This window comes from Mobula birostris, chromosome 24 (assembly GCF_030028105.1).
Source record: "Mobula birostris isolate sMobBir1 chromosome 24, sMobBir1.hap1, whole genome shotgun sequence".
Taxonomy (NCBI): Eukaryota; Metazoa; Chordata; class Chondrichthyes; order Myliobatiformes; family Myliobatidae; genus Mobula; species Mobula birostris.
The window spans coordinates 63,249,016-63,263,487 of NC_092393.1; the positions used below are offsets into that span (position 1 = coordinate 63,249,016).

General features: G+C 52.7%; 1 protein-coding gene across 1 annotated transcript in view; it reads left to right on the forward strand.

The window, feature by feature from the left end:
- Positions 1-14,472, forward strand: part of LOC140187267 (rab11 family-interacting protein 4-like) — a 66,804-nt gene that overhangs the window by 10,517 nt on the left and 41,815 nt on the right. The window contains exons 4-8 of the mRNA XM_072242401.1: positions 468-670; positions 3,753-3,926; positions 5,086-5,220; positions 7,847-7,882; positions 8,321-8,414. Coding sequence (XP_072098502.1) covers positions 468-670; positions 3,753-3,926; positions 5,086-5,220; positions 7,847-7,882; positions 8,321-8,414 — 642 coding nt within the window. The remainder of the gene's footprint in view (positions 1-467; positions 671-3,752; positions 3,927-5,085; positions 5,221-7,846; positions 7,883-8,320; positions 8,415-14,472) is intronic.

Here is a 14,472-nt window from a genome sequence, read left to right on the forward strand (position 1 = left end):
GAGATGTGAGCAAATCAGCAAGGGTGGGGCAGGAGCCACAGTCCAGGGGGTGAGGGGGGAGGCTCAACTCCCTGAGTAACTGCAGGATCCGTTTATATCAATGATCTGGGTTATAATATGGTTAACTGGATCTGCAGATTTGCAGATGACACCAAGATTGGGGGTGTAGTGCACAGTGAGAACGGTTACCATGACTTACAGCAGGATCTGTAAAAATGGAAATTAATGCAGACAAGTGCGAGGTTTTGCACTTCGGTAGGATTTGCACAATGAACGGTGTGGCCTTGTGTGGTGGAACAATGGGATCTGGGAAAATAGGTACATAATTCATCAAAGGTGGTGACCCAGGTAGATAGGGTCGTAAAGAGAGCTTTCGGCACATTGGCCTTCATAAATCAAAGTATGGAGTACAGGAGATGTGATGTTATGTTCAAGCTGGAGACCTGTAAGTCTGCTCCTATTGACAGGCAGCTGCTGGGGGGTCCATGGGCTACCAGAGGGGGCTCAGTGACTGTGGCCGCTATCCCAGTGATCTCATCTTGACCATCGGCCATCAAAATGAGCACCCTGAATCCGACATGGACGGTTCTTTCAAGAGCACCCGGACCTCAGGCATGCAGAGCGGCAGGGGTGAGGGGAGAGATGGTCTCTTCTTACAGAGCCCACAACGGTAAGTTTCTCACAGGGTGGCTTATTCTGAGAGAACACACTACCAGTCCGATCACTGCCCAGTGACCCCAGGGGTGGAGGGAAGACAGATAGCCAGGGTTTATGCCTCCAACCACAGTTCCCTGAGCACTCTGAAATATCATGGAATCAAAACAAATGGGAGTTTCCATGGAGAAATGGAACCATCACATGTCCAAAGCCTGTACACCACACCACCTGTACACTACAACCCCATACACCTCAATGCCTGTACACCTCAACACCTATACACCTCAATACCTGTATACCACACCACCTGTACACCTCAACCCCTGTACACCACACCACCTGTACACCACAACCCGTGTATCTCAATGCCTTACACAACACCGCCTGTACACTTCAACCCCTGTACACTACACCACCTGTGCACTACCCCGTGTAGCACACCAGCTGTAGATCTCAACCCCTGTACACCTCAACCCCTGTACACCTCAACCCCTGTACATCTCAACGCCTATATACTTCAATACCTGTACACCACATCACCTGTACACCTCAACCCCTGTACACCACACTACCTGTACACAACTCCTGTACACCTCAACACCTGTACACCATAACCCCTGTATATCTCCATGCCTTACACCACACCACCTGTACACACCGCGTGTACACCTCAACCCCTGTACACCACAGCCCCTGTATACCTCAACCCCTGTACACACTGCCTGTACACCACAACCCCTGTACACCACACCACCTGATACACCTCAACTTTTATGCACCATGCTGCTTATACACCTCAACCCTTTCAGCAGAGGCTCGGCCCAAAATGTCGACTGTATTCTTTTCCATAAATGCTGCCTGGCCTGATGAGTTCCTCCAGCATTTTGTGTGTGTTGCTCCGATTTCCAGTATCTGCAGACTTTCTCTTGTTTGTGAGGTGGCATGCTGTTCAGGGGATATGGTGTACAGGGATTGAGTTGTACAGAAGATGAGGTGTACAGGCAGTGTGGTGTGCAGGGGTTGAAATGCGCAGGTACTGTAGTGTACAGCGGTTAAGTTTTACAAGCAGTGTGGTGTACAGGCGATGTGACGTTCAGCGATTGAGGTGTACAGGTAGCATGATGTACAGGCAGTGTGGTGTGCAGGGGTTGAAGTGTACAGACAGCATGATGTACAGGCAGTGTGGTGTGCAGGGATTGAAGTGTTCAGTTGGTGTGGTGTACATAGCTTAGATCTACATGGGATGTGGTGTACAGGTGACTCAGGTGCACAGGCTGCATTGTGTGCAGTGGTTGAAGTTTACAGCAGTGTGGTATACAGGGGCTGAGGTGGACAGGCACTGTGGTGTACAGCATTTGAGGTTTACAGGCAGTGAGGTGTACAGAGATTGAAGTGTTAGGCAATGTGTACAGGTGATATGGTATACAGGGTTTGAGGTGTACAGTGAGTATATTACAGGTAACTCAATCCCTGTACACCATGCCGCTTGTACATCTCAACACATGTACAACCAACCACCTATACATCATGCGGCCAATACACCTCAACCCTTGTACACCACTCCACCCGTATATATCGATGCCTGTAAACCACACTGCCTGTACTCCTCAATCCTTGTACATCATGCCACCAGTACAACTCAACCCCTGTACACCACGCCACCTGTACAGCTCAAAAGTTGTAAACCACAACATCCGTACACCTCAATCTCTGTACACTACACTGCCTGAACATGTCAACCCCTGTAAACCAAACAGCCTGTAGACCTCAATCCTGTACATCACACCATCTGTACATTACAACCTCTGTACAACATGTCACCTATACACCTCATCCCTGTACACCCCAAACCCTGCACACCACTCAACTTTTACACCTCAACTGCTGTACACTATGCCACCTGTACACCTCAACATCTGTACACCATGCTGCCTATATACATCAATCCCTGTAAACACCTCCTGTACACATCACTCCAGCACACCACATCCCCTGTACACCTCAAACCCTCTACACCACAAACCCTGTACTCCACTCTGCCTGTAGAGCTCATTGCCTGTATACCACACCAGCTGTACACTTCTGTACACCATTCTGCCAGCACACCTCAACCTCTGTACACCATGTCACCCGAACATGTCAGCCCCTGAAAACCAAACCACTTGTACATCTAAATCCCTGTACACTATGCCATCTGTGCAAGTCAACCCATGCTCCACACCATCTGTAGATCTCAGCCCCTGTACACCTTAACATCAGTACACCATGCTGCCTGTACACCTCAATCACTGTAGACTACACTGGCTATACAGTTCAAACACTGTACACCATATCCCCTGTACACCACGCCATCTGTACAACTCAACCCTGTGTACACCACACCGCCTGTACATCTCAAACCATGTACACCTAAACTTGTGTATACCAGTACGCCTGTTCACCACACCACTTGTACATCTGAACTGTTGTACAGTACGCTGCATGTACACCGTGCTACCCATAGACATCAACCCCTGCACACCACACTGCCTGTACACCTCAGTCCCGGCACACTACACTGCCTGTACACATCATCCCCTGCACACCACACTGCCTGTACATATCATCACACTGCCTGTACACCACACTGCCTGTACACATCAACCCCTGTACACCACACTGACTGTACACATTAACCCTGTACACCATGCTGCCTGTACACATCAACCCCTGTACACACTGCCTGTACACCACACATCAACCCCTGTACACACTGCCTGTACACCACACATCAAGCCCTGTACACATCAACCCCTGTACACCACACTTCCTGTACATATCAACCCCTGTACACCACACTACCTGTACACCACGCTGCCTCTACACCGCCCCACCTGCACACCGATCCCCAGTGCATGGCCCCAAAGTACTCTACCCTGCCTGTACACCTCAGTCCCTGTACACTGCCCCACTTGGACATCACATTCACTGCCCTGCCTGTACTCTGTACGTCCTGTACAACGTACTGCTTGTACACCACGCCCCCTGTGCAGTACTCCTCTGTACAGCAGACCAGTGCTGTGCCGGGATGGGACTGGGTGCTACCTATGTTACAGGAACAGCCATTGCGTGGAGAGTGGACACGTGTCACCGGCGGTGAGCTCCCTACACAGCGGCGAAGAACAGTTTGAGGATTATGGGGAGGGGGACGTGTCCCCAGGCAGTCCATCTGCCGACGAGGAGGGACGCACACATGCCTGCTCTGACCTGGGCTCATCCCTGTGCTCCAGGTGAGTCACAGCAACCTTCCACCGCGGCAATCGGGGTGGCAGTGCAATGATTAGTACTGCTGTGCCTGAAATGTGTGTGGGGGGGGAATTGACCCCTACCCTGTGCACATAGCACTACTGCCCCAGGGACCTGGACTCGATCCCCATCCTCAATACTGTCTGTCTGAAGTTGGCACTCTTCCCAGTGACCTTGTGGGTTTCCTTGGGTGTTCGTAGAACCTGGTATTGCTGGAGTATTCTGTCTCCCCACCCATTGGACAGAGTGGGCCACACCCAGCAGCAACTCTCTCATACCTACGGTGCCGGACAGACCCCGTGGAGAGGGGAATGTGGGGAGAAAGGGGAATGAGGGGGCAGTGAGGGGTGGTGAGGGGAGGGGGGAATGTGGGGGAGAGGGGAATGGTGCGGGAGGGGAATGTGGGGGCAGGGGAATGGGGGAGAGGGGAATGGTGTGGGGGAGGGGAATGTTGGGGGGAGAGGGGAGTGGGGGAGAGGGGAATGTGGGGGGAGAGGGGAATGGGGGAGGGGAAAGGGGAGAGGGGAATGTGGGGAGAGGGGAATGTGGGGCAAGGGGAACGTGGGGACAGGAAAATGGGGAGAGGGAAATGGTGGGGGAGGGGAATGTGGGGGGAGAGGGAAATGGTGGGGGAGGGGAATGTGGGGGGAGAGGGAAATGGTGGGGGAGGGGAATGTGGGGGGAGGGGAATGTGGGGGGAGAGGGAAATGTGGGGGGAGAGGGAAATGGTGGGGGAGGGGAATGTGGGGGGAGAGGGAAATGGTGGGGGAGGGGAATGTGGGGGGAGAGGGAAATGGTGGGGGAGAGGGAAATGGTGGGGGAGGGGAATGTGGGGGGAGAGGGAAATGGTGGGGAGGGGGGAATGTAGGGGAGAGGGAAATGGTGGGGAGGGGGGAATGTAGGGGAGAGGGGAATGGGGAGGGAGGAATGTAGGGGAGAGGGGAATGTGGGGGAGAGGGGAAAGGGGAGAGAGGGAAAGGGGGAGAGGGAAAAGCAGAGAGAGAGAAAGGGGGAGAGGGGAAAGGGGGAGAAGGGAATGGTGCGAAGAGCGGAAGGGGGGAGTGAGGGGTGGTGGGGAGAGAGGGGAATGGGGGGGAGAGGGACAGTGTGACACACCCAGCGGTGGCTCTCTCATGTCTGCAGTGCCGGACAGACCCCGCGGAGAGGGGGAGCCGTTTCTCCCAGGACTGGTCTCGAAGTTTTCTGTGCTCAGTGTAGCCGCCGCATCGATCTGCTCAGTGACCTGGCGACCCGGCTCCGCAAGCTCAAGGCCGAAGGGTGAGGAAGGCTGTCACCACGGCAACTGGACTGCGAGGGGTGGGGCAGGGGGTTGAGATGGAGAGTGGTCTGTGTGGGTGGTGATGTGTGAGGCATTGGGCATGGTGGTGAGGGGGGTTACGAGTGGTCAGTGTTGGTGTGGGTGGGGTGGGGTGAGAGGCAGTCAATGTTGATGGGGAGCGAGGGTTTGGGGGTGGCAGTGGTGAAGAGGGTTGGGTTGGGGTTGAGGGTGGGGTGGTGAAGGGGGTTGGGTTGGGGTTGAGGGGAGATGTGGGTGAGGGTGATTAGTGGACAGTGTGGATGGGATGGCATTGGTCAGTAGTCAGACCCTGATGGGAGTTATATACCAGCAGGATGTTGCATATGAATTTCAAATGGAAATAGAAAAGTCATGTAATAAGGGAAATGTCATGGGGGGATTTCAATATGCAGGTAGATTGGGAAAATCAGGTTGGTCTTGGATCCCAAGAGATGAAATTTGTAGAATGTTTATAAGGTGGTTTTTTGGGACAGCTTGTGGTTGAACCCACCAGGGGAAAAGGCAATTCCTGATTGGGTATTGTGTATTAAATCAGATTTGATCAGGAGCTTAAGATAAAGGAACATTGAGGAGACAGTAATCATAAATTCACTCTGCAAGTTTGAGAGGAAGAAGATAAAGTCAGATGTATCAGTATTACAGAAAAGTGAAGGGAATTGCAGTGACATGAGAGAGGAGCTGGCCAAAGTTGATTGGAAGGGGACATGAGCAGGGAGACCAGCAGAACAACAATGACTGGAATTTCTGAGAGCAATTCAGAAGGCACAAGATAGATACATCCCAAAGATGAAAAAGTACTCTAAAGACATCTGTGGCTAACAAGAGAAGTCAAAGACAGCATAAAAGCAAAAGAGAGGGTAGATAATAGAGCAAAAATTAATAAGAAGGTAGAGGATTGGGAAGCTTTTAAAAACCAACAGGAGGCGACTTAAAAAGCAATCGCAGCGAAAAGATTTAATTTGAAGGGAAGCTAGTCTATAACATAATAGAGGATACCACAAGTTTTTTTCCCCAGATATATAAGGAGTCAAGGAGAGGTGAGAATGGATTTTGAACCACTGGAAAATGATGCTGGAGAGGTAGTAATGGGGGACAAAGAAATGGCAAATGAAATTAATTACTTTATACTTTATTGTCGCCAAACAATTGATACTAGAACGTACAATCATCACAGCGATATTTGATTCTGCGCCTCCCGCTCCCTGGATTACAAATCGAGAGTAAATATTAAAAATTTAAATTATAAATCATAAATAGAAAATAGAAAAATGGAAAGTAAGGTAGTGCAGAAAAACCGAGGCACAGGTCCAGATATTTGGAGGGTACGGCCCAGATCCGGGTCAGGATCCATTCAGCAGTCTTATCACAGTTGGAAAGAAGCTGTTCCCAAATCTGGCCATATGGGTCTTCAAGCTCCTGAGCCTTCTCCCGGACGGAAGAGGGATGAAAAGTCTCTCTTTTTTTGTTTGCATCAGTATTCATTGTGGAAGACATTAGCAGACTTCAAATTCAAGAGTGTCAGAGAGCAGAAGTGAGTTTCGTTACTATTACTAAGGAGAAGTTGCTTGCGAAGCTGAGAGGTCTGAAGGTAGATAAGTCACCTGGACCGGATGGTCTACACCTAGGGCTCTGAAAGAGGTGGCTGGAGAGATTGTGGTGGTATTAGTAATGATCTTGATCACTAGATTCTTGAATGGTTCCAGAGGACTGAATAATCACAAATGTCACTCCACTCTTTAAGAGGTAGAGGGGCAGAAGGAAGGAAATTATAGGCCAGTTAGCCTCCAGTGATTGGGAAGATGTTGGAGACCATTATTAAGAAAGAGGTTTTGGCGTACTTGATAAAGTAGGCCAAAGTCAGCATGGTTTCCTTAAGGGGAAATAATGCCTGACAAATCAGTTGGAATTCTTTGAGAAAGTAACAGACAAGACAAACAAAGGAGAGTCAGTGGATGTTGTTTACTTGGATTTTTAGACAACGTGCCACACATGAGGCTGCTTAACCAGATAAGAACCAATGGTATTACAGGACAGGAGACTGCCTGACTGTCAGGAGGCTAAGAGTTAGAATAAACGAGGCCGTGGGTGACTAGTGCTGTTCTGCAGGGGTCTGTATTGGGACCACTTATGTCAATGATTTGGATGATGGAATTGATGATTTTGTGGCCAAATTTGCAGAAGATACAAAGGTAGGAGGAGGGGCAGGTCAGGTTGAGGAAGCTGGGAGTCTGCAGAAGGACTTAAGACAGATCAGGGGGTGTCTTACTGAAATCCATTAAATATTGAAACGCCTCGATAGAGTGGATGTGGAAAGGATGTTTCCCATAGTGGGGTAGTCTCGGACCAGAGGGCACAGCCTCAGGATAGAGGGATATATAAGCTGGAGGTTAAAAGATTCTTGATAAGTCAGGGCATCAAAGGTTATGGGGAGAAGGCAGGAGAATGGGGTTGAGAAGGATAATAAATCAGCTGTGATGGAATGGTGTAGCAGACTTGATGGGCTGAGTGGCCTAATTCTGTTCCTATGCTTTATGGTCAGTGCATCCATGCACTGATCTGTAACTTTCTCTATCTCTGCCTTTCCAGCTCCAGCAGGAAGTTGTCATCTACAGCATTTGGAAGGTGAGACTGACCCCTCCCTCTCTTTCCCACCCTTTCCCATTCCTCCCTTCCCCACCCCTTCCCATTCCTCTCTTTCCCAAACCCCTCTCCACCCCTACCACAACTTCACACCTCATAGCGTCTGCCCACTCTTCCCCAATGGTGGTGAATTCCCTGCGATCCACTTTAATGATGAATGGAGGGGCTGGTGTGAAGGGAGCAGGGAAGTGACAGGAAGCACAGGCATCATAACGGAGAGAAACCAGGCAATCCAGCTCGCCGGGATGGAGAGGGGAGCAGCAAGGGTGCGGGGTGCTGGGGCCTGGACTTTTCTGGAGGGGTGTTGGGGGGAAGGTCAGCTGGTCGTGCTGGGAGTTACAGCTGGAGCACTGGGGGTGTGCGAGCTTCTCTCAGACCACGGTTTGCTGACACAATAATCTCTGGTCTCTCCTTCCCAAGACAACTCTTCCACACCAGTAACTACAATAGCAACAGTTCTGAGGACTTGTTCCGGGACACCATCGACCCCTGTGAGGACGACATCGCCCAGAAGGTGAGAGGCAGACCGACTGTTACTTGCTGCTCATTTCATGAGATTTTATTCTTTAAAGTGATGTCATTTACATTTTAAAATAAACTGCAACTCTGTCCGTCTGAGATGCACTCTACACCCTGTTGTTCCCACTGCCTGGAGGCATAGTCACACGCTTGGAAGGGGGCAGGAGCCTGCAGCTGACCACTGCCTGGGCCCATGACTGACCACACAGGCCCAGCCCAGAAACAGCCTGATGAGAGGGGTCCCCCGACTGACCTCCCTCAACAATCCTCCACATCAGCCCAAGGATCAGGGGGATGAGGCTGAAGTCTCACTGGAACCAAAGGAACAGTCCCTTCACACTCTCAGACAGACCGTAACCAGCTACCTGGCCGGGGCCGTGTGTACAGGAACACTTTATGTTGCTTCACACTCTCAGACAGACTGTAACCTCTCCCATGGTATACAGTGCCCTGCAGGATGTGGCCACATCCCAGATTTGAAAAGCTCTCACACAGCCTGATGGTCACTGCTGGGAGAAAGACTACACCATCGGGGAGCAGCTCCATGTACTTGGGTGTGTGTGATGGGACCGTGTAGAGGGAGCTTCACTCTGTGTCTGACCCCGAATGTGTGTGATGGGACGGTGTGGAGGGAGCTTCACTCTGTCTGGTTCTGGGAGTGTGTGATGGGATGGTGTGGAGAGAGCTTCACTCTGTGTCTGACCCCGGGAGTGTGTGATGGGACAGTGTGGAGGGAGCTTCACTCTATCTGACCCCGGGAGTGTGTGATGGGATGGTGTGGAGAGAGCTTCACTCTGTGTCTGACCCTGGGTGTGTGTGATGGGACAGTGTGGAGGGAGTTTCACGCTGTGTCTGACCCCGGGTGTGTGTGATGGGATGGTGTGGAGAGAGCTTCACTCTGTGTCTGACCGCGGGAGTGTGTGATTGGACTGTGTGGAGAGAGCTTAACTCTGTGTCTGCCCCCGGGAGTGTGTGAATGGACAGTGTGGAGGGAGCTTCACTCTGTGTCTGACCCTGGGAGTGTGTGATAGGATGGTGTGGAAGGAGCTTCACTCTGTGTCTGACCCCGGGTGTGTGTGATGGGATGGTGTGGAGAGAGCTTCACTCTGTGTCTGACCCCGGGAGTGTGATGGGACAGTGCAGAGGGAGCTTCACTCTGTGTCTGACCATGGGTGTGTGTGATGGGACAGTGTGGAAAGAGCTTCACTCTGTGTCTGACCCTGGGAATGTGTGATGGGACAGTGTAGAGGGAGTTTCACTCTGTGTCTGACCCCGGGTGTGTGTGATGGGACGGTGTGGAGGGAGCTTCACTCTGTCTAACCCTAGGAGTGTGTGATGGGACAGTGTAGAGGGAGTTTCACTCTGTGTCTGACCCTGGGAGTGTGTGATGGGATGGTGTAGAGGGTGTTTCATTCTGTGTCTGACCCTGGGAGTGTGCGATGGGACAGTGTGGAGGGAGTTTCATTCTGTGTCTGACCCTAGGAGAGTGTGATGGGATGGTGTGAAAGGAGCTTCACTCTGTCTGACCCTGGGAGTGTGTGATGGGATGATGTGGATGGAGTTTCACTCTATCTGACCCCGGGAGTGTGTGATGGGACAGTGTGGAGGGAGCTTCACTCTGTGTCTGACCCAGGGAGTGTGTGATGGGACGGTTTGGAGGGAGATTCTATCTGTGTCTGACCCTGGGAGTGTGTGATGGGAAGGTGTAGAGGGAGCTGTCCCAATACACACTCCCAGGGTCAGACACAGAGTGATGGAACGGTGTGGAAGGAGCTTCACTCTGTGTCTAACCCTGGCAGTGTGTCATGGGACGGTGTAGAGGGAGATTCAGTCTGTGTCTGACCCCAGGAGTGTGTGATGGGATGGTGTGGAAAGAGCTTCACCCTGTGTCTGACCCCGGGAGTGTGTGAAGGGAGAGTGTGGAGGGAGATTCACTCTGTGTCTGACACTGGGAGTGTGTGATGGGATGATGTGAATGGAGTTTCACTCTATCTGTCCCCGGGAGTGTGTGATGGGATGGTGTGGAAGGAGCTTCACTCTGTGTGTGACCCTTGGAGTGTGTGACTGGACAGTGTGGAGGGAATTACACTCTGTGTCTGACCCAGGGAGTGTGTGATGGGATGGTGTGGAGAGAGCTTCATTCTGTGTCTGACCCCGGGAGTGTGTGATGGGACAGTGTGGAGGGAGCTTCACTCTGTGTCTGACCCAGGGAGTGTGCGATGGGACGGTTTGGAGGGAGATTCTATCTGTGTCTGACCCTGGGAGTGTGTGATGGGAAGGTGTAGAGGGAGCTGTCCCAATACACACTCCCAGGGTCAGACACAGAGTGATGGAACGGTGTGGAAGGAGCTTCACTCTGTGTCTAACCCTGGCAGTGTGTCATGGGACGGTGTAGAGGGAGATTCAGTCTGTGTCTGACCCCAGGAGTGTGTGATGGGATGGTGTGGAGAGAGCTTCACCCTGTGTCTGACCCCGGGAGTGTGTGAAGGGAGAGTGTGGAGGGAGATTCACTCTGTGTCTGACACTGGGAGTGTGTGATGGGATGATGTGAATGGAGTTTCACTCTATCTGTCCCCGGGAGTGTGTGATGGGATGGTGTGGAAGGAGCTTCACTCTGTGTCTGACCCCGGGAGTGTGTGATGGGACAGTGTGGAGGGAGCTTCACTCTGTGTCTGACCCAGGGAGTGTGTGATGGGACAGTGTGGAGGGAGCTTCACTCTGTGTCTGACCCAGGGAGTGTGTGATGGGATGGTGTGGAGAGAGCTTCACTCTGTGTCTGACCCCGGGAGTGTGTGATGGGACAGTGTGGAGGGAGCTTCACTCTGTGTCTGACCCAGGGAGTGTGTGATGGGACAGTGTGGAGGGAGCTTCACTCTGTGTCTGACCCAGGGAGTGTGTGATGGGACGGTTTGGAGGGAGATTCTATCTGTGTCTGACCCAGGGTGTGTGTGATGGGATGGTGTGGAGACAGCTTCACTCTGTGTCTGAACCCGGGAGTGTGAAGGGACAGTGTTGAGGGAACTTCACACACTCCCAGGGTCAGACACACAGTGAAGCTCCTCCACACTGTCCCTTCACACCCTCCCGCGGTCAGACACAGAGTGAAGCTCCTTCCACACTGTCCCAATACACACTCCCAAGGTCAGATACAGGGTGATGGGACGGTGTGGAAGGAGCTTCACTCTGTGTCTGACTCCGGTTGTGTGTGATGGGACGGTGTGGAGAGAGCTTCACTCTGTGTCTGACTCTGGGAGTGTGGAGGGAGATTCACTCTGTATCTGACCCTGGGACTGTGTGATGGGACAGTGTGGAGGGAGTTTCATTCTGTGTCTGACCCCTGCAGTGTGTGATGGGATGGTGTGGAAGGAGCTTCACTCTGTCTGACCCTGGGAGTGTGTGATGAGACGGTTTGGAGGGAGATTCTATCTGTGCCTGACCCCGGGTGTGTGTGATGGGACGGTGTGGAGTGAGCTTCACTCTGTGTCTGACCCCGGGAGTGTGTGATGGGACGGTGTGGAGAGAGCTTCACTCTGTGTCTGACTCTGGGAGTGTGTGAAGGGAGAGTGTGGACGGAGATTCACTCTGTATCTGACCCTGGGACTGTGTGATGGGACAGTGTGGAGGGAGTTTCATTCTGTGTCTGACCCCTGCAGTGTGTGATGGGATGGTGTGGAAGGAGCTTCACTCTGTCTGACCCTGGGAGTGTGTGATGAGACGGTTTGGAGGGAGATTCACTCTGTGTCTGACCCCGGGAGTGTGATGGGACAGTGTAGCGGGAGCTTCACTCTGTGTCTGACCCCGGGAGTGTGTGAAGGGACAGTGTGGAGGGAACTTCACGCACTCCCAGGGTCAGACACAGAGTGAAGCTCCTCCACACTGTCCCTTCACACCCTCCCGTGGTCAGACACAGAGTGAAGCTCCTTCCGCACTGTCGCAATACACACTCCCAGGGTCAGACACAGATTGATGGGACGGTGTGGAAGGAGCTTCACTCTATGTCTGACTCCGAGTGTGTGTGATGGGACGGTGTGGAGGGAGATTATTTCTGTGTCTGACCCCGGGCGTGTGTGAATGGAGAATGTGGAGGGAGATTCATTCTGTGTCTGACCCTGGGAGTGTGTGATGGGACCATGTGGAGGGAGATTCTCTCTGTGTCTGTCCCTGGGAGTGTGTGATGGGATGATGTGGATGGAGTTTCACTCTATCTGACTCCGGGAGTGTGTGATGGGATGGTTTGGAAGGAGCTTCACTCTGTCTGACCCTTGGAGTGTGTGACTAGACAGTGTGGAGGGAAATTCACTCTGTGTCTGACCCAGGGAGTGTGTGATGGGACGGTCTGGAGGGAGATTCTATCTGTGTCTGACCCCGGGAGTGTGATGGGACAGTGTAGCGGGAGCTTAACTCTGTGTCTGACCCCTGGCAGTGTGTGATGGGATGATGTGGATGGAGTTTCACTCTATCTGACCCCGGGAGTGTGTGAAGGGACAGTGTGGAGGGAGGTTCACTCTGTGTCTAACCCTGGGAGTGTGTGATGGGATGGTGTGGAGAGAGCTGCACTGTGTGTCTGACCCCTTTTTTTTATACAAAATTGTTTATTACAAATGTCGGGGCTATACAATATTTACAAAACCAGTGACTAACACATTTACTACACTACAAACAGACAATACATGTTAAACCAATATATTGCCATCCTCATCAATGATGGCATTTACACCCCGCCGAGCCCAACGGTCCCGGAACATCTCTACGGTCGCCGTGGACTGTGCGTATTCCTTTTCAATATTCACCCGGGCACGAACATACCCCTAAACATAGCCAGGCAGTCCGCCCGGGGAGAACCTCCTGCCACCCTTTTCCAGGAGCCACGGATGGCAATTTTCGCCAGCCCCAGGAGCAAGTTGACAAGGACATCCTCATCCCTCTGTGCCCCCCTCCTTACTGGATGACCATATATGAATAGGGTGGGACTGAAATGCAACCAGAAGGCGAGAAGCAGCCCACGCAAATTCGCGAAAAGGGACTGCAGCCTCAGACACTCCACGTACATATGGTACACGGTCTCCTCCAGCCCGCAGAAGTGACACGCGGCTGGGAAATCCGTGTACAAACTAAAGAACTTATTGCAGGGCACCGCTTTATGCAGCACCCTCCAGCCGAGATCCCCAAGGTGCATGGGAAGGACTCCCTTGTAAAGGGACTTCCATTGGGGACCCCCCTCACCTTCAGGTGGAAAGACCGACCGCCATGGCATGTCGGGACGGTGGACAAATGCTAGGAAGTGGAGGGTGTGGAGCAGCAGCCCATAAAGGTACCTCCTGCCTGCATCCCTGAATGGGATTGTGGGTGTCGATGAAAGACGGCTCCAGTTGTGTGGATTCGTCTCTCGGGTAAGGCTGCGGGGCCTGGGCCCGACGAGCAGCTCAGCCCGAGTCGTTCCACACACCTGAGCCGCACTGACATCCGTTGAGACAGGGCAAGGGTCTGCCAGGACCCCGCCCTCTGCCAGAGGAGGGGATTCCCGGCCTGAGGCAACCATGTTCCAGACGCTCAGTAGGTCCTGATAGAAGCCGGGCAGCCTCTGCAAAGCAGCACGGCTGACGCCCGCCGGTGGTAGCTGCATATCTTCGGCAAGACAGCAGCCCCTCCGGAGGAAGAAAGTCGCCAACACGTGCCACCTGGGAGGGTGCTCGGCGTACAGGAATCTCTGCAGAGTCCTGAGGCGGAGAGCCGCCAGTCGTGTGCGTACACACACCAGCGACTGTCCGCCCTCTCCTTCTGGGAGACTCAGAACCACTGCAGAGACCCAGTGCTTCCTGTTTCCCCAGAAGAAGTCCACTAGCTTCCTCTGCATTCTCGCGACAAAAGGGGCAGGGGGGGGCCAAGGTGACCATCCGGTACCACAACATGGAGGCCACCAGCTGGTTTATGACCACCACCCTTTTTCGATAGGAAAGCACCCTGAGAAGGCCCGACCAGCGCCCTAGCCGGCCCATGACTTTTGTCTCCAGGTCCTGCCAGTTCGCCAGCCAGGTCTCCCCAGAGGACTCAGG